Consider the following 18,429-nt stretch of genomic DNA (forward strand, 5'->3'; position numbering starts at 1 on the left):
GCTGTGTTAAAAGCCGAGGGTAGGTATTAGGTATCTTAGGTATCTATGAATAAGGGATTTCGACCAAGAAGAAAGATGAAAGGAAGAAAGCTTGCTCTGTTCTAGACTATACTAGCGGACTGCCAATATATGGCTGGCAGGCCTAGTGGGGCCATGAGCCTCAGGCATCTGCAACACATTCTCACTTCATGCTCATATAGCAAGCTTGGGATTAGAACACCCCATCGCTAGTACTTTCAAATGATAGGTAAACTTTGAAGGAAACTTGTGTTATTAATATGATCCCCCTCCTGAACTAGATACCAACCCGCCTGCTTTGTATACCTAGTGGAGTTACGCGCCCAGCGCTTCCTTACCGGTCATATACCTCCCGCCTCCAGGCTCTGAAGAGGAAAACCACGAGCATGAAAAGGTTCGCCATCATCATAGATCCTATGAGTTGGATCTCACAGATCTGCATTGCTAGGGGCCTGGAATCCATACTGAGATTTGCTAGCAATTGATGATTCTTTGCCTATGTTCCTTGTCTTTGCTCGGGTTTATCGAAGTATTGAGTGATTACCGCGTTCTACGACCTAGAATGTACCTAGCCTCATAAAACCAGTTTCCTCTGACCTACAACTAGCAGTGAAAGCGTCGGGGAGGCTTATTGGTTTAAATAGAGGCTCCAGCCTGACGACGCAAACTCACGGGCCACTTCAATACTACGAGGAGGGTTGAGATCTCAATGGAAAATCCTTTATTCTCTTGTTCCTTTTTATGGTCGTTGATGTTCATAGCATTGTGATCAGACAAAGCTTATTGTGTGCTAACACTGAGGCCTTGTTCACCCCTATTGTTCCATTGTATGCATCCTATCCCAGGGGCCAAGGTGTAGTCTGCTGAGAAATCATTACGAGAATATTACCAAAGACTTGGTGACACGGAGGCTCTACACACATGTGGTGTGATCATCGCCAATCATTGGCCAGTGATTCTACCCCGTTGTTCAAATTACGAAAGTTGGTGGGTGTGCTGCCCGCGTCTTTGGGGTCGCCGTGAGATGCTACGCCGCGTACCGCTGCATGGGTTCTCAGCTCGAGCAGAAACGTTCACCTCCGCGCCATAATGGATTAGATGTAGATGTAAGCGGCGACGCCGGGAATACCGGGAACCGAGAAATTTGCTCTGATATGTGCACTTTCGAGCCTCCTTGGAAAGGGGGGTCCTGGGGGTTTACCCCTGATTGGTGTACCCGGCTCGGCAAAAATGATGTAACCTAGGTGCTTACTGTCTCGGCTAGCTTGACGTATCTGGGGGTTCTCATCGCCGGAATATGATTTGTAGGACTTTGAGGCTCTTTGATAATTATCGGGCAGTCATATCGGTATATACTTAGGTACCTAGTAGGTGCTGAGGTACCTATCTGTGACGGAAACAGGAACAGGGTAGCCGTCTACCATACAGGTACCTACATATGTTGATATTCAGGTAATTACAGTGTCTTATTAACCAAGCATGATTTTCACGAGTCTCACGCAATAGATAGAGAGTACGAAGTACCTTGAAGATCCTCAAGTGTCTAACAAACAAACTTAGATCAACGAATTACCGATAATTAGGTAGCTAATAAGAAGCTTTTTGACAACACATTCCATATCCACCTCGAGAGATTGAACGATCCAATGATAATCGCTGGTATAGACGTGAGGTATTAAGTGTCTATGCTTTATCGCTGTAATTGTCCTCGTATAGGGTGGATGGTTTCCGCAACCGTGCAAGAGAACTTGCCACAGTTTTAATTGACGACATCCCTCCCTTATCATCCTTGGAAGAAGCTTTCGGGTTTTGTGCGTTCCTCTGTTTGTTACCGCGACCATTTCCGCGAAAGGCGATGAAAATACAGATTCCCGAAATTACTATCGAGATTGGAACTGGAGATATCTGTATGAGTATCTCTTCCTTAGGTATAGCATAGAGGCAGATAGGTATGAGTAGGTGCTTACATATGATTTCCGAGACATAGCCCAAGCCGAGAGTACCTCCCTCTTCACGACGAAACTCGGTAATATTGATTGCAAAAAATGCGGACAGGAATGACATCGGGAGCTTATGTGGTTTAGCGATGATGGGGCAGCGGCGTGGTTGTGGCTGGCGTGACTTACGAAAAAAATGGTGATTATGGTAAATGTCATGATAGCCTGTCCTTGCTTTTGCGCTTCTGCCGTCATTTTATTTGACCACTCAGCTTGGAGGACTGATTGCTCGGTCTGCTTTCGAGTAAAATGAGCGTCGACCACGTTGCTTTGTTTCTGCTTCAAGTCCACAAGGAAGTTGAGCTATGATGACAGATGTTAGTTTACAGTCGTATCTTGGATTCGGAGACTCACCGCTTGATATGTCTTTTCTGCTCGCTGAGCTATGCCTTTGATTTTGTCTATACTTTGCTGGACTGCACGGAGCGGATGGCTGGAGTATCTTAAGTCATGGCTTGTGCCCCAAATTTCACTTGCTGGATGATTTTCGTTACGCCTGTTACCATTGATCTCATCTTCCTCTTCTCTGCTTAAACTCTCAGAATCAGAGAGGCAGGATTCATCACATTCCATATCAGTTCGATCTGAAGCTTGACTGTTAGTGCGCTTAAGTGGCTTAGGTTCATGTATCCTGTCCTTTTTGGTGATATTCGTGGGAATTTCATTCCCAGACGACGGAGCTCTGTCCATGAAGTGAATGATTCTCTCCATGGTTACGAGAACTCTCTTTTGCTCCTCAAATGTCATCATAATGATACTCAACTCGTCTTGTATATCCTTGATTTCTTGGAGCAAGGAAATTTCGAATGAAATGCCAAGTTCGCCGTTGCCTTGAAGCATCTCGCTCGATTTGGACTCCTCAACCACGTTTTTAAATCTTTTAAATAGTTGCGCTTCTTCGTCCATCTGTGCTAGTATCAGCCATCCGTAAGAGCCCTACTGTTTTGAATGAACCTACAATTTTCCGAATAGAATTTTCGTATATCTCGGGAAACTGTAGACATTTCTCTGCTCTAGACGAATCGATGAATGTCCTCGAACACCTGCTAGCAATAATGCCTGCAAGGTCGTAGACACTCTGTACTGCCTGTGGCTCATTGGCCATGTACCGCATGACATTCCGAACGGGGTCTGTTAAGCCGCCAGGGTCTATCACGGAATTGGCCTTGCTATTCGAAACGTCTCGGTTCGGGAAACATGTAATTATTGTATCTGCTTTCTCCGACGAAGGCCCTACAAGGACCCAAAGCCAGAGCTGGTCAACCATCACTGTCACTTCTTTTTCTTTTTCGTATCCTTGGGCTCTTTGGTAGCGTTGAACAGTCTGGTCTTGGTCCCTCTCATCAGTGTTGCTAAAGCTGTGGTAATAGTACTGATCTAATGTCCGCCGTACGTGTAGTGAATGGAGAGGTGAGTCAGTCTTGGTTGTATAGTGATATACAAGCTTCTGGTCATTTGTCCAATCAGGTTGTGGTGTTTGATCTTCCTCGCCGTCAACAATTTGCTTCATTTTGACAACAGACACGTTACGATCCCAATGTAAATATGGCATCTTGTAAACTCATTAGATAGAGATCCTTTCTCAGGACATTTGTAGGAGTTAAACTTACAAACGTAACGAGATTCTTATCATAACACGACTTGGTTGAAGATGAAAATTGCTCCACTATTCTTAATATTAGCTATCATGGCTTGAGACGATCTTGTTATGACATTGACTTACAGTCAAATGCCTGACAAAGGGGCTCCATGAACCGGGAATGGGGGGTCTTATCCGAACCGTGATGTTGTCGCTTTACCCATCGGTCTGGTTTCAAGACCTTATATACCGTTGTTCGATTGTTATGATGAAGTTGGTTGATGAGAAACTACTCCACTAAGTTAGAAAGCGTTTCCTTGTACTAGATAGTATAATATGTTAATTACCTCGACCCATTTCATCTACATATATATATATATACCTAGGCATTAGCTCATGAGAAATATTGGGCTGTCACTGACTTATGAAACTTACGTTGTTTGCGGGCAGGTGAAACCACTTGAATGAATTGGTGTTGACCTGTGGGTAATCCGGGTTTCTCACCCACTCATTTTCCAGAAGTTCGTCAACGGACACAACACGGGACTTCGGCTTGTAGACGCCCGAATCATACGTGAAATCTACAGCGTGTGCTTGGAACTTCTTGTCGATATCAGTATGAAGGTCTGTATAATTTGTCGCTAATCGCCCGTCCTTGTCTTTTTCAAGCAACATCTCTAGAATCTTGGGATGTTCTAACGCAACGTCTTCCAGACTTTGGGACAAAGCGTTGGTGCCTTTTATGTTTACATCCAAGTCGAGGAGAAGTCTTGTCGCTTCTTCCATCCCACTCTTTACCGCGAAGAATATGGCCCTTTCTTTTCCGGGGGATTCATATTCGACCTTTGCATCCTTGCTGAGAAGAAGCACCATGATTTTTGTGTGGCCGTACTCAGCTGCAGTACACAGCGGCGTCTTTCCATCCTCTAAATAGTCAACATCCGCTCCAAGTTCGACGAGGATTCCCATAACAGATACCAGCCCCTTTATGGCGGTAGTATGGAGGAACTTAGATAGCCATGCTTTGAGGTCTAGATCTTTTTCGGGATCTTGAGTCGGAGCTGCCTTGCACCGCGCTTCTATCAGAGTTCGCACAGTATCAGGGTGATCATGCTCGATGGCGAGTTTTATTGGTGTCGCGATTTCCTCCTCTACCAGTTTTGTGTTCTCCTTTGTTTGCGCTTCACTCTTTGGAACAGACCATAGAGTATGACGCCATTCAATGAGCGTACGAACGACTTCTTCGTGACCCATTTGGGCGGCCAATTCCAGTGGTGTTTTATCACTTGCCAATTGCTGATCTTCCGTCTTGCTGTGCTCCAATAGGGTATTCACTACCTTTAGCTGGCCATTTCTTGCAGCCCAAGAGAGGGGTGTCAGTCCGTTACTGTCCTGCAGATTCGGATCCACGAGAGGATGTAGCAATCGCACTATCGAAGCATGGCCATTTCCTGCAGCCCACGATAAAGCCGTTCTTCCAGTTGAATCTTGATGATTATATTCAACAACATCCATGTTATGAATGATGAACTTAACCGCATCGAGATAGCCTGACAGGGCCGCCCAAATCAAAGGAGTCTTCGTCTTGGTGCCTTGGGGAGTTTGGAGCGGGTACTGTGAGAGTGCGTTCCTGTAAATCTCCAGGACTGTTGTATCCCCCACCATCGCAGCCCACGACACCAAGTTACGACGGGTAACTTCCACAGATTCAGGTGTATTAGGTGCTCCACCTAATGGAAACTGGCCTAACTTATCATCGGTGAATCGCCGGAATTTGAAATGTTGCCTTCTTCCTTTGAAGACAGCACTTATTGTACCTTTATTGGGCCACTCACCCCTCAACAAGACCGCAACACGTAGATTGATATCGCTAGTGTCGTTCTCACTACCGTTGTTGACAGAGAAGGGGCTGACAGCATTTTGGATTGTGATTGTAACTGTCTTTTTATCTCGATTCCAGCGCGTAGAGGTCTCAAGCTGTCCCAATCTGAGCTCGTCGTCTTCTGTTATTGAGACGTCTGGGCAAACATTGGATTCGGTCTTGGCGAGAAAACGCCCGAGGACAGAATATAGAATATCTTGTCCATCCGTACTCGGTCCCTTAACTGAGAGTTCCAGAGAAATCTGAGAATACGGGGAAGGGAGGTTTGCCAGACTGAAATCGAACACCCCAAAAGCACCGGGTGTATTGTTAAACGAAACACTATCGACGACGTCCAGTAACTTCGGCCGAATATGGAAGTCGCGTTTTCGGCCTGATAAGGTCTCTGGGCTGAGTCTCTCCATTTTCTTGGTTGTCGTGTTCTAGCAACGAGGAGAGAGAATGAGAAGAGGTTGAGTAGAGGAAATATACTATTGAAACATTGAAGGGTTGACACCATAACTCAAAATCAGCTCCGAGGCCGCCGGAGAAATGCACGTTGACAAGAGGAAATCCAGGGGGAATCAGTGTTGGGCTTATGGCGTTCGCCGTTCGGCATGTAACCCTCTCCTGTAACTACCCTAGGTAGGCAGGTAGGTAGGCAGATACCTATTTTTGCACAAGTTTTCAATACTCGGAGCTGAAAATAAGTGGATGTCAGATATTCGGGCTTCATAACCCATGATAGCCAGGGTCGGCCGGGGTTCAGGTAAGCGTAGCCCTGCTCCCCCTTGCTATTATTGACCGAGATAATATCCGCGGATGAGGCTCTGGACGTGGGTATGCAAAAGTACATCTACACACATATCCTACACATTAACAATTATTTCTCACTTGATACGATGGATTTAACGGCATTATCAGCTGCATACCCAGCACATGGTGGCCGAAGCAGTACACTCGGTAAATCCGAAGAAACAGTAACCTAAGGGTACTAAAGATGTATTGATAATGAAATTTCTTTTACTTCCTTAAATCAATCCCTGCTGCATGAAAATACCCTCCCCTCCTTAAGCGACAAAAGCCCGTGCCTCCTTATCCTTCGCCCTCTTCTCCAATCCGGAATTGAAGTCACAAGCCAAAATGCCACCTGGATTGACCTGGACAGTATGCCACTCACTGAGTTCATATTCGGTGTGTTTCGTGCAGCCGCTCTCGTCCTTCGAGCATTCGCATACGAGCTTTGTCTTGTCCATATGGCAGCCGCTGCATGAGCCGGCGAAATTGCCATTGTAGGCGTGGTTCAACGTTCCCAGGTAGTTGGCGAAGCAGCCGTTGAGGTCGAGGCTCACGTCCGTGCGATTCTTGTATTCAGGGTCGGTGCAAGTAGTGCGAAGGACGTGTCCATCGTCTAGACGGATATTGGTGCAGTCCGAGTTTCCAAGTGTGTTCTTCAAGAATCCGGCCACCTCGGTGGCAGAGATGACGGTAATAAGAGGCAAGAATGCCAAAGTTGATGCGATGTTTAGCTTCATTGTTGCTGTAACAAGTGTAGATGTGGTGCTATCGAAGTGCGATGCTATGCTATTGCGATGCTGTGTTATCGTGATATTCTGCTATCGTGATGATGATATGATAGTGAAGCGCGTGGTATGAGTATTGTAAGAGCTTAAGGGCGACTTCAACTTTGCAGGTGGTATTTATATTCTCAACCAAAGCCACTCCTCACCTTGATCACCGTGACAAGGGGTATTATAGGGTTGATAATAGTGAATCGAATTCAAATAATAATTCTTTATCGCCATTAATTGTTCTTTTTTGAACAAAGGGGGATTTGCGGCTTTCTTATGATTCACGTAGAATTCAAATCTGTTCAACCAACACTGAATCTCGAACCGCTGTTGGGTTTCAACATAGAGTGTTGGAGATTGGAAAATATCAGTATCTCCCTCTAACTTAATGCCTTCCAATACACATGAATAACACATCCCATTCCGCATCTCATTGCCGCCTGGTCGGGTCGCCGGTCGGTGACTTGTATGCATTCGATTGTGATGACAGCTCCTGAATCTAATCCTCGTGTGACAATCACCAACACTAAGCCATAGTCTTGTAGTGACTAGATGTTGAAAGGGAGAACAATTGAATGTCTCCTATAATAAGGCATTCTTTCACAACGTGCATTGATAGTCACTTGTGCTTGTGCTTGACACTGATAATTCGGACAAAGGCACGGACCCGACATCTCTGCCAGTGTAAACAGGGAGCTAGTCACTATCTATTGCCGGTACTTTCATCCGAACATAAGACAGATGATGGCTACTAGATTTCGTCCAATGATCCAGTCAGATAAAAGGAGACAGGAGCTGATGGCTATCATCAACCCCTTTTCTCCCCCACACTGCTAGCTGGAGTTGCTGAAGGATCAAGTAAGACTTTTTGCTGATTTCCCAAAGCCAGCCGGTCGAACAAATACCACGAAGTAACAATCAGAATTGGCAGAGCGACCAACGTCCGCGTGTAGTTGCGAGCAGCACGCTTGTATTCTGGGCTGTTCGTATCGACTCTTGGGCGGTTTGGTACTGGAGGTCTCAATGCTGCAGATCTGCGTGGACGCGGTACGGCTGACCGCGATGGGTCCGACCGAGACCTAGGAGGTTCCGACATGGCTATTGACGGTACTAGAGAGGAATTGAAATATAGGAGACAGGTGATCGGGCATATGGTGCATACGTGTTGGAAGATCGAATTAAAAAAAAAAAAGAGAAAAAAAGGAGAAAAAAAAGGGAAAGGGAAAAAAGAACGGGCGGGTCTATTGTGGGGTTGCGGGGTAATAAGGATTTCTCCAAATTCTCCAAATTGAACCCTAGCCGTGCCTTTACCAGATCGCACTGTATTGTACAATACGTAGTACCGGATACCTCCGCCACATTGAGGCTAAATGAATGTGTGGCTGTGTTACCCCTTACCCCTTTATCCCTATTCAAGACTTTGTAGGATTTCAGTGATTGAAGTAGCATAAAACTATCTAGGTACCTAAGGTACGTATGTTATCAAAACCTTCGTCTGATATACTAGGACTTGACATTGTGAATCATAACTTAGTACCCATAACTATCAAATAAATCTATTACACACTTCGTTTGCGAATATCGACCGATTCCTTGAGAAATCTCACAATGACAAATCTCAAACCGAACCCCAGCCAGGTGGTGCTAGAGCCATGTGCGGGCCATTTCCATTGTAAACCGCACGCTGCGATGCTGCCACCCGATCCTTCGTGGCCGATTGCACTTTTGTCTTCCACTGCGGGGACCGTTCGAGTTTGCGGTTATAGCATGCCCATAGCTGTGGAAGGTATTGAACATCTTGTGCGCAATAGAGTACGAGGTCGTCGGAGAGTGGGCGTGCGTTGAAGACTTGGTAGCTCCCGCCATGCTTTGGATCGAACAACTTGATGCCAATCTCCTTGACTCTTGCGAACTCAGAGCACTCGCTCCAAGAAAGGGCCAAATCCTTCTGAATGCATTTCGAGAGTCCAAAGACATGGGACTTTCCTGAGATACGTGTAGCGAGCTCCATCAGTTGAAGATCCTGGATGCCTTGAAGTTTGACATTGAAATGAGCAAACAATGCGTCCGAGTCATGTCTCACGTCGAAGATCACCTTTGGGATCGTTGCAGACTCTAATATGCTCCTGAGTGTGTTCCCAGATGCCGATGGGGTAGAGAAGGCTGATCCTCCAAGATTCTTGACATCAATAAGATATGTTCGACGTGTTGGGAGTACGTAGAGTTGGAAGATTGATATAGTGCCATATCTAGACAAACTTTCGCCTTCGAGGTCAATGTAAAGTGATGGAGGTGTAGTTGGCAGGTCCTGAAGCGTGTCCAATACCGTGCACAGCACTTGTGTAGTGTCGACAATAGTAGGTGCTCTCGTTCTAGGGTCCATTATAAAACAAGGGTGTTAGGTATGATCAAACTAAGTTCTGAGGGGTTGGTGCAATGTAAAATAAATGGTATTGGTATATGATGAGAAATCTTGAATGTTGCTGATGTAACTTTGGACAGGACAGACCTGTTCTTATAAACGGTTTTTGGCTTTAACGACCCTTCCTGGTATCTAACACGTGTATGTATCGCTCCTCTACAAGCCCTGGAGTATAGAAATGTGGTCCTAGTCGTGATATGAGAACCTGTTGCGAATAATGGCTTGCCAAGCATATGTCTGAACATTACAGTACATAGGATAATGGTTTGCAACACACGGCCCGTACGAAATATGATTAAAACTAGGTAGGTAGGTTAGAAAGGGTCATGAGGTTACACCTACATATGTAGGCATCAACAACGTCTCTACCTACGGAAGATATACATACCTACAAATGGAACTGGGAAGATACATGTATCTAGTAATATATGGATTATGAATGACAGGGAAGAACATTGAAGCTCATGATTATATTACATACATACATATATAATTACTAGTGACCTCGTCATCTTGTTTGCTAGATAGACATATATGTATATAGGTACCTAGGATTGAAATTTTTCGTTTGAAGTATGGGTACCTAGGTACAGTACGGGTAGGGGCATATGTAGGTAGTCACCTAAGTATTCAATGGATCTCTTTCGTGTGTAGGTAGATAGATCTACCTAGGTAGTGGAGTACTTATCCGCGAAAATACATGTAGGTAGCCAAGCAGAAGTATGTACATATTGACTACAAAGACTTATTATTAGTCGTCTGGCAAAAGAAAATTTCAAATATCCAAGTTTCAACTCATGCTGCCAACCACCATGCTACCAGTCTTTGCCCTTGGGAGCCTTGTCTTCGTACAACAAAAGCTAGGTACATGCAAACGGCTGTGGCAAGATTTCACTCGAATGAGGGCCTTGCCAACCAACTTTTCCCCCGTCCTATCATATACCCAATCCTCTCCAGTGGCCTACAACACTTCCTAACCTATGATCTAAGATTGTCCATTGGGCAGGCCAGCCGTGCAAGCTCCGCTTGTCAAGCAGCGGGTTGCAACTGAGCCGTCTTCCGCGAAGGTCAACCAGGCCCTAATTCGTTTGCGTCAGTATTTGAAGAATTTGTGATGCAGGGCTCCATATGATAACTCACGAGACAGGAAGGGCGGGAGGGGGAGTGAAGGGCCCCTGCTGCCAACAGCAATACCAGCCTGCGCTGGGCAACGTCGCGTTGGTGTATGCCGGATCGATGTCTTCACATCGCTCGGCGGTTAGAAATTTCCGCTGGAGGCAGAGATCAGTCTCAGGGGGGTCATCCTGAGGCATGGGGCTCGAGAATGCCAGTCCGAGGAAGACGGCGAGAGTAGCGAAAGTAGTAGGGACCTGCATATTGAAGGTTCGAAAGATAGATTGTCTGATTGTAGGGCTTTGTGGTACTGAGTTGGTTGAAGATGTTGCAATATTCCCTTCTCATTTGCAAGTTTCCTCCTGAGTCCTTTATACTCAAAAGTTTCAATTGGGGTTTATTATCAACTTCCTAATATCTGCTTAGCCAAGACGAGCCGAGCTAGTCGCAGTGATTGTGGAGTTACATCTTTCTCTAAAAAAACCCCCAAGATCTCGTATTGAGGCCTGTTAATGCAACTTAACCCCGGCAGATGTCCAATTCATCGTATGGGTTCATTGTCAATTTTGGGAAGCTCGACGGTTGTAATCGGATAAAGTCACGGATTTCATAATCAACTCACGCAACATTCTGTCCTTGTTCTCTGTTGACCATCTAGATTTCGTATCCAATAATACCCCTCCAGCCTAGCCTCTTAAGGCTTCACTCTAAGATTCAAGTTGAACGCCATTCGTAGATGATGTTGTAGAGTGTCGTATTGGATCGCTTGGATTGCAGCTAATCCATGAAACATTATGACTATCATGAGACATAGTGAAGAGAGTCTGCCTTTATTGTTGCTTTAAACAGTGCTTATTCCGAAGAGCCTCAATGGGCTTTGATGATTGACTAACACGACTTTATGTGCGGAATTATACCGGACCTGAACTTTTAGATGTCTAGAGCTCATATGGGAAACAGTGAGCCAGTGATACGAGATCTGCAACAGCTACTAGTTAATATATAGTAGGTAGTAACATCTGCCTATGTTGGTGCTGGCATTTTGTCTACCTACGTTTGATAAGGGAAAGCTGTTTAGTACATGCGCAGGCGCCTATCACTTCATTATGAGTCCATAAACAAGCTATTGAATGCCCACACGGTCTATCCGCACCCATGAGCAGCAATGCTCAAAGATTGTCGCAAGTCCTGCAACTATTGAGCAAGGTTGGTATTGATGAGCTATTCAAGAGTTCACTGTTGGACTTGGGATGTTGCGTAGGATAGTGGATGCCTTCATAGGCGCATGATACATAGATCGATATCATTGGTGATATTCATCGATTTTACATCCATGGATGCTTCTTACCTATCTAAGACTTCGATGAAAGACAGGCATCAATACAGTTCTTAATTACCCGAAACCCCTATCTTCTCAATCTAGCTACTACTTAAGCCGTTACTGTAAACTTCCTATCATCCGTTGCGAGACCTTATATTATGGGACAGATACATCAATGAATACTTCACCTTCTAGGTTAAGTTAAGTGATGGTTACCGTTGCCGCCCCAATCAATGAGATACTTTCTACAAAGGCTACGTCTGGGAGGCAAGTACCTATAGACTTAGCACGCTAACTTCAAGGTTAACATGTGAACAAGTATGATTTCCTCTACTGTGAAGACTACTAAGTTAATGAGTATCTAGGTTGGTTCATTAGGAAAGGAACTTTAGGCGCACCATTGAAAAGGATTGAATATGATTATGGAATAAGGGATGGCCCATGCGTCTAGTTAGAGGCAAGTAGAAATGATCACAACCTGTCCAATGCTGAAATGAGTGTCCAGGAACTGCTCTCAGGTACAGTACCTACATGGAGTCATGTCAAGAATATGTACATCATCTAGGTATGCTCCCATAGCTCATAAAGCCCAAGATAAGTCAATGAAGTACATATCTAAGCTCATACACCGTATCTTTCATCATCTAATAGTAATTTGGAACATATATGTACCTGGTGCATTAGACAGTAAATCAAGTTTCCGGAATACCCTCCTCAAGGTTAATCTTGGGGATAAAAGAAGCGTTTATATACTGAGAGTAGATGGTAGTCTAGTTACTTGAAATTATAAGAACCACAAAGAACACCTACCTTGTTCGTGTTTGTGATAATAATTGTAGAGACTGATATCACGTGACAACCCTATAGCTCACCACATATTATAAGCATCAGCGCCTATGCGCCAAGCCAGCAGCTTTCTGTGAGCCTACTCATTTAAAGGGACGAATTCAGCGGTTGATGAACTTTTGAATGGCCAATTCACCCATTGAGTAGCGATTAGCTAATTTGATAAATGATTGGCAGGAAGACTAGGTATGTGATAAGGTGTACCGCATCAATATTATGTAGTAATAGATATATAGTATTTACTGAGGTGTAATACCTCAGCGGCCAAGTACGTCCATAATCTGCCTTCGAGAACTTTTATTATGGGCGGTCTGCTGGCGGCCCGTCCCTTGATCATCATGGCCTGAGCCCCTTGCTCGGTTGAGCCGCTTTTGTGCTTTTATGGATAAGTACAACTTATCTATACATAGTAGGAACTGCATGTGCATCTGCAAGGGCCAGGGGTAAAAGCTTCGATCAGGTGATAATTCTATAGTACTTGCCCAAGTATGACTACATGCAACTACGATAGAGAGGTCGCTTAAAATTCCACAATGTAGTCCTAGCTCCCTACAGGTGGTTTACAACATAATCTATCCACTTTATCTCGTTCTAGACTACTAGTAATTAGATCAACGCCATCATTCAAGAATCTACGTAGCAAGTGTAGGTACTTTTTAAAAAGACACAAATGCATTGTCGTACCACTCATCGCGATCACGCAAGAGAGAGAGGTGGAGTCAAGCTACCTAGTAGTCAAGTAAGCTATTATAGCTCGACGTTGTTCAGAATAGTCGAGGTTGATCCATTCTAAACAATGCGAAATGCGCGTGGCAGCCTATCCACTCTACTGGTTCACGACAAGTCATCCTAGAAAGCTCGCTCGGTCGTTTCCGTTATTCCATGTCATTGGTATCAACTCATTTCTGCACCCTATCAGCCTCTATACAGAGCAACCAATAGATACCGGGCCCATTTGACTTCAAAGACTGTACATGCTGTCCCGTCTTTCCGGTAACAGAGTGGGGTGGAGACTATGGACTCTCTCTCACCGAAAGCTATTGTTCAAGGCCAAGCCCCTCCTAGCATTAGAGAAGAAAACAAGACAGGTGCGAATGTGTAACTACTGAAGATTTAACTTATACACTTACCTAGTACCTATGTATACCTAAATAAAAGAGCTTCATTCAGCCTTACAATTCGGTTGGCACGGCACGAAGTTTAGGATTCTACCCTAGAACATCATGTATGTCACGCAGGTCTAAAATCCCAACCCTCTTTGCATGTGAAAAAGTTCCTATATGGGGCAAAATATCTTCTCAGAACCCTGAGCCAGGACATTGGGTATCTCGTACAGCCACCACCATACCCCTAACTTAGGCATCACTGCAGCCATACACGATATCGGATACCCGCAGCGACGCAGTGGGGGATATTGGAGGTGAATATATGATATTGTTGTACAAAACCCCTGAGGAGAACCCTTCGGTAATACGAAGTCAACACATGGCTTCTTATCACCTCCACGTTCCACTATTGGGAGCGAGAAGATAGGTTGGCCTACCTGGTAATACTCGACACTCTTCAACCTGCAGTGTAGATCTAGACTGCGCGAGTAGCGAATGTTCCTATGCACGGGTCTTATGGTGTCTGGCATCATCCGGGAGCTATGCTGTGCCTCGAACGCCGCTGCCATCATATGAATACAAAAAGGGTATGTTGCAGGTGCCTCAGGCACCATTAGGCTCCACTAGAGCCATATGGCCCTTATGGCCATATGTTGGCACTCCGCCATTGTAGTTAGGAATAAAGCAAGCTTTCTTCCTTCCCTCTTCTTCTTGGTTGCAGCAATAGCTGCAACAGGGTATCTTACATTCCTCATGTGTGTCAACAGCTTCCTAGTATCCCGCTTCCGCATAGCTGTAGTGTATCATAACCGTATAACATACTAGATAACCTATCACAATGTCTCAAAATAGCGAAAAGTCAAGCAAGTTTTGCTTGAGAATCCGGCTTCCAAAGAGCTTCGGACGCCTTTCCTCATTCCTTCCGAAGCTCAAGTCTTCCTCAAGTCAATCTCCTAAGCTACCAAGCTCATCCATCCGAATTGATACCGCTTCCACTCCACGATGTATTACCACCTTCCCAGCACGCGTTCACAGGGATGAGCTTTGGATTTCCAAAGGCGCCATCATTGCGCGGAAAAAATTTGAGAACCTTCTTCCCAACCCTGATTACCGATCTCACTCTATGGGACCATACGGGAACTTCTTCTCCTTTTGCTGGCCAGAAGGCAAGAAGGAGAGGGTTAGACTAGGTACAGAGATCATTGAGACATTATGGCTATATGACGGTAGGTGGAGGAGTCCCTATCTTAGACATTATGCCGCTATAATCTGACAATGGAATATCATAGATGTTATTGAGGATCTACCATATACCGGAGCCATGGAAACACATGCCAGTGTTCGAGACACTTTAGCTGGAAATTCGTCGAAGGCTAGCCGTAAAATTCAGGTTGCTGTTCTCTTCAAGGACTTTGGTCAGCGCTTAGCTCAGCTAGATGAAGAGGGGGCTCCACGAGTCATAGACGCCTTGAAGTCATACATCTCGACTTACGACAGTAACGAGACGCCCTTTGCTACCATCGAGGAATTTATCGAGTTCAGAATCTTCAATGTTGGATTTGGGTTGGTTTCCCCCTACCCCTTTTTCTACGTAGGTACTATTCTGATCCTAAGCATATTAGAATCATGGAGAGCTTTATGCAATGGTCGTTAGGACTATACCTCGACGAACACGAACAGGAAATGTCCCGGGAGTACTACCTGTCCTCTGGGCGTGTTATGGGAATGACCAACGACCTATATTCGTGGAATGTCGAGCGAACAGAGAAGTCAGACCGAAACTGGAACGCAGTGCCAATAATCATGAGGCAGCATGATTTCAGTGAACTGAAGGCTACGATATATCTCAGAGGGCTAATTGTATATCATGAGCAAGAGACGCGAAGACTAGGACAAGAGCTTCTGGAAAAGAGTCGAAACTCACCTAAAATGCAGATATATGTGTACATAATGGGGCTGATGCTGGGGGGGAACAGTTTTTGGAGTTCGACATGTCCGAGATACAACCCGGAGTTGGAGTTATAGCAGGCACACGAGATAATCATGTCCAGTCACGCTAAAGTTGATACAAACTTACATTAAGGAGGCGGATATTCACTTACATGTGAATACCTCTCCAAGACTAAGATCGAATTTCAATACACCCACCATTTTCCCACGAAATCAATAGGCTCAATCCCCAAACTTCAATATTATATCTAGGTCGAAGTTTGCCTCATGTAATGTTGACTCAGGTTCAGAATCGATCTGGCTATCTAAAGTGAACAATGAAAACAAGGTTAATATACGCACGAACGAAGCTGAATGAGTACGAAGATGTTGTACTCAACTGAAGCTTGGATCAGATTTGTACGGTCCCTAATATAATACAACTCACTTGCCATCACTGGTTTGTCCCTCTAGACATCCGCGTAATCGACCTGGTAATGGGTTATCTTCTGGATTTGTCCGGGGGGTATGATGTGTTCCTGACTACCTGTCGTGTTCATGTCATCTAACTTGACAGGAGGGCCCATATCCATGCGCAGCCCAGGGGCTTTCTTTGAGTTACTAGAAGCCCCGAATGGCAGAAACTTAAGCAGGGGCCGCAGAGCAGCAAGTGACGCGGTAAATATCGTCAACCCGAGTTCGATAACAGAACTATGGCAAGCGTTAGTAGGTGGGTATGGATGGATGTTGTAGGGGGGTCTGTCAACGTACTAAATGAATGTTGCAAGGTAAGCGTTAGAAGCCTCGACACCGGTTGCAGACGTTAGGTGGCTCACGTCGATAAACCCCTTAAGCCGGATTACGGTCACGATGGAGCTACTGCCATGGGGTTAGTATATCAGCCAAACTTAAGGGGGTCCCTTACTTACACCACACCTAATCCAAGCAAAATAATAACCGACGCTTTCATTCTCGTACTTAGCTGAACATTTCGCAGCAGTATAATGGGAAGACCCTAATAACAAGTGATTAGCAAACTGGAGAAAGGGGCTCTAGTGTATGGTATGAATCTAACCGCATATAAAAAGCTCGAAGCAATATCCATAGCTGATACAGAATATCCAATGTTTGCAAACACGTACGCCGGCAAACAGGTCCCAGTGCCTTCACCCCAGGCTACGGAGAGAGGCGTACACTGTAGAGCAACTAGGAGGATGGTAACGATAGTCCATATTGTGAGTACCACTATAGAGCCGGCTAGTAGTCTCCGGATTGGCTTATTGTTGGATGCAATTCGGTACAGAACTAGGGCTACGCTGACCTTAGCGACGTAAACGAGAATGACATAGGTCAATGTTGAAGCGACGAAAAACTGGAGGTAGGAGCATTAGCGCACGGCTCGTTTGACCAGAATTGCCGTATTCTTACCTTGACAGCCTTGATGGGATCCCATTCGGGTCTAATTTCTGCAGACCCGTATCCATTTTCAATCGATGTGAAGGTGAGGCCGCAGAGTGTGATATAACCCGCCTAGTTGCATACAGATTAGCTTTTGGAAAGGACTGGTAGCAGGATTCACCTTACGACAGCAAGCAACATGGCCCAATCATCGTAGCCGAATGACTTGCTCATACGGGTCCGAACGAACACTCGTAGGCCAACGGCGATAACATCCAGCGTCAGGAAGATTATCATCGCCGGGGGTAAACTGTCACGAGCCCACATCTTTGCATATGTGCCTGGGTATGGCAAAGTCCGAAAGAAATCAGAAAGAAAAGGAGAGACCAGCAGCAATCGCTGAAGAAGCACGTACATGTGTAAGTTGATAGCAAAGTAGTAGGGCCACAGGTGGTCGCCTTCTTAAATAGTAACTTCCGCCAAGTTCACTCTCTCCTGACCAGAATACCTACCGGTACCTACTAGGGCAAGCAGTAAGCGACGAACAACAGTTCGGTGACTGACCTATGCACATTTGACAGGGCCATTTTGTGGTGTAAGACAGCACGACGGGTAACAACGACGTAGCATCGAATTCAGACACAGTCATTCAGAAATTAACTGACCGGGTAGGAAATCCGCGTCCATCCAGGTGGGACGGACGTTCATACGATTAACATATCACACTTGACCAGACCAAACTACCTATGGGGGGTGGTATAGGATACCTATATCCCCTTAAGTGACAAAAAGCAGCAACAGACACACCGTTACTAAGAATAATAACAGATACAACCAAGCCAATTTACCTACCGCCTCATATATCTATTATCCAATAAAATCAACAAATTCTATAAATACTTAATTTACCACTTATTTTTGCGTATGCCACTTATACCAATAATACTTGGAATTACACAAAGCTACATTACAAGTGCCACACCGAAATCATGTCTTTTTAAGCTTAATATTTACAATGCTTTCTAACATTAGCTTTAATCCTCGACAAAAACGTCCCCAAATATAGTTTCCTTAACAAGCTTAACAATTAGATGCGTTTTTAAATCTTATTCGTTCGTAATCCGTAAATTCGATCCGTAAATTGCCCCCCCTATTAGTCTTTTAAAAACCGCGTTTGTGTGCAAATACAAACAAGCCATATGTAAAAGGGAATAGCCTCATCTAAAATACGGCTTGTACAATCCCCTAAAGCCTGGGCAAAACTGCTC

The 18,429-nt window shown here is 45.0% G+C and overlaps 7 protein-coding genes across 7 annotated transcripts; 1 reads left to right on the forward strand and 6 right to left on the reverse strand.

Annotated features, from left to right (window-relative positions):
* Positions 1-1,544: 1,544 nt before the first annotated feature.
* Positions 1,545-6,183, reverse strand: GGS25DRAFT_507070 (uncharacterized protein). Its single transcript, XM_049262364.1, has 9 exons — positions 4,030-6,183; positions 3,942-3,956; positions 3,739-3,883; positions 3,626-3,681; positions 2,974-3,567; positions 2,370-2,921; positions 2,145-2,318; positions 1,986-2,088; positions 1,545-1,913 (listed from the first exon to the last, which is right to left on the reverse strand). Exons 1-9 carry the CDS (start codon positions 5,878-5,880, stop codon positions 1,702-1,704), a joined length of 3,702 nt encoding a protein of 1,233 aa, XP_049113035.1. The 5' UTR covers positions 5,881-6,183; the 3' UTR covers positions 1,545-1,701.
* A 301-nt stretch (positions 6,184-6,484) lies between these two features.
* Positions 6,485-7,072, reverse strand: GGS25DRAFT_449447 (uncharacterized protein). Its single transcript, XM_049258817.1, has one exon. It carries the CDS (start codon positions 6,988-6,990, stop codon positions 6,526-6,528), a length of 465 nt encoding a protein of 154 aa, XP_049113036.1. The 5' UTR covers positions 6,991-7,072; the 3' UTR covers positions 6,485-6,525.
* A 595-nt stretch (positions 7,073-7,667) lies between these two features.
* GGS25DRAFT_449445 (uncharacterized protein) lies at positions 7,668-8,218 on the reverse strand. Its single transcript, XM_049258816.1, has one exon. The coding sequence runs from the start codon at positions 8,120-8,122 to the stop codon at positions 7,835-7,837; it is 288 nt and encodes a 95-aa protein (XP_049113037.1). The 5' UTR covers positions 8,123-8,218; the 3' UTR covers positions 7,668-7,834.
* Positions 8,219-8,644: 426 nt separating this feature from the next.
* GGS25DRAFT_525416 (ribonuclease H-like domain-containing protein) lies at positions 8,645-9,409 on the reverse strand (the record flags this gene model as incomplete). Its single annotated transcript, XM_049264773.1, has 1 exon — positions 8,645-9,409. One exon carries the CDS (start codon positions 9,407-9,409, stop codon positions 8,645-8,647), a length of 765 nt encoding a protein of 254 aa, XP_049113038.1.
* An 866-nt stretch (positions 9,410-10,275) lies between these two features.
* GGS25DRAFT_534612 (uncharacterized protein) lies at positions 10,276-10,824 on the reverse strand (the record flags this gene model as incomplete). The annotated part of the gene is made up of 2 exons (XM_049265795.1): positions 10,276-10,527; positions 10,589-10,824. The coding sequence occupies 2 exons, from the start codon at positions 10,822-10,824 to the stop codon at positions 10,434-10,436; spliced, it is 330 nt and encodes a 109-aa protein (XP_049113039.1). The 3' UTR covers positions 10,276-10,433.
* A 3,848-nt stretch (positions 10,825-14,672) lies between these two features.
* Positions 14,673-15,859, forward strand: GGS25DRAFT_525418 (terpenoid synthase; the record flags this gene model as incomplete). Its single annotated transcript, XM_049264774.1, has 3 exons — positions 14,673-15,060; positions 15,124-15,397; positions 15,457-15,859. The coding sequence occupies 3 exons, from the start codon at positions 14,673-14,675 to the stop codon at positions 15,857-15,859; spliced, it is 1,065 nt and encodes a 354-aa protein (XP_049113040.1).
* Positions 15,860-16,233: 374 nt separating this feature from the next.
* Positions 16,234-17,488, reverse strand: GGS25DRAFT_525419 (uncharacterized protein; the record flags this gene model as incomplete). The annotated part of the gene is made up of 6 exons (XM_049264775.1): positions 16,234-16,474; positions 16,535-16,642; positions 16,693-16,778; positions 16,839-17,135; positions 17,192-17,293; positions 17,348-17,488. The coding sequence occupies 6 exons, from the start codon at positions 17,486-17,488 to the stop codon at positions 16,234-16,236; spliced, it is 975 nt and encodes a 324-aa protein (XP_049113041.1).
* Between the last annotated feature and the right edge of the window lie 941 nt (positions 17,489-18,429).

The sequence above is a fragment of the Hypoxylon fragiforme genome, assembly GCF_022984875.1.
Source record: "Hypoxylon fragiforme strain CBS 206.31 chromosome Unknown GGS25scaffold_9, whole genome shotgun sequence".
NCBI lineage: Eukaryota > Fungi > Ascomycota > Sordariomycetes > Xylariales > Hypoxylaceae > Hypoxylon > Hypoxylon fragiforme.

Bases quoted from the DNA above. Each gene is read 5' to 3' on its own strand.
- GGS25DRAFT_507070 (XM_049262364.1), bottom strand. From the start codon at position 5,880: ATGGAGAGACTCAGCCCAGAGACCTTATCAGGCCGAAAACGCGACTTC. The intron at 3,682-3,738 runs GTAAGTCAATGT...TATTAAGAATAG, and splicing joins CCTTTGTCAGGCATTTGACT to TGGAGCAATTTTCATCTTCA. The intron at 1,914-1,985 runs GTAAGCACCTAC...AGATATCTCCAG, and splicing joins CTATGTCTCGGAAATCATAT to TTCCAATCTCGATAGTAATT.
- GGS25DRAFT_449447 (XM_049258817.1), bottom strand. From the start codon at position 6,990: ATGAAGCTAAACATCGCATCAACTTTGGCATTCTTGCCTCTTATTACC.
- GGS25DRAFT_449445 (XM_049258816.1), bottom strand. From the start codon at position 8,122: ATGTCGGAACCTCCTAGGTCTCGGTCGGACCCATCGCGGTCAGCCGTA.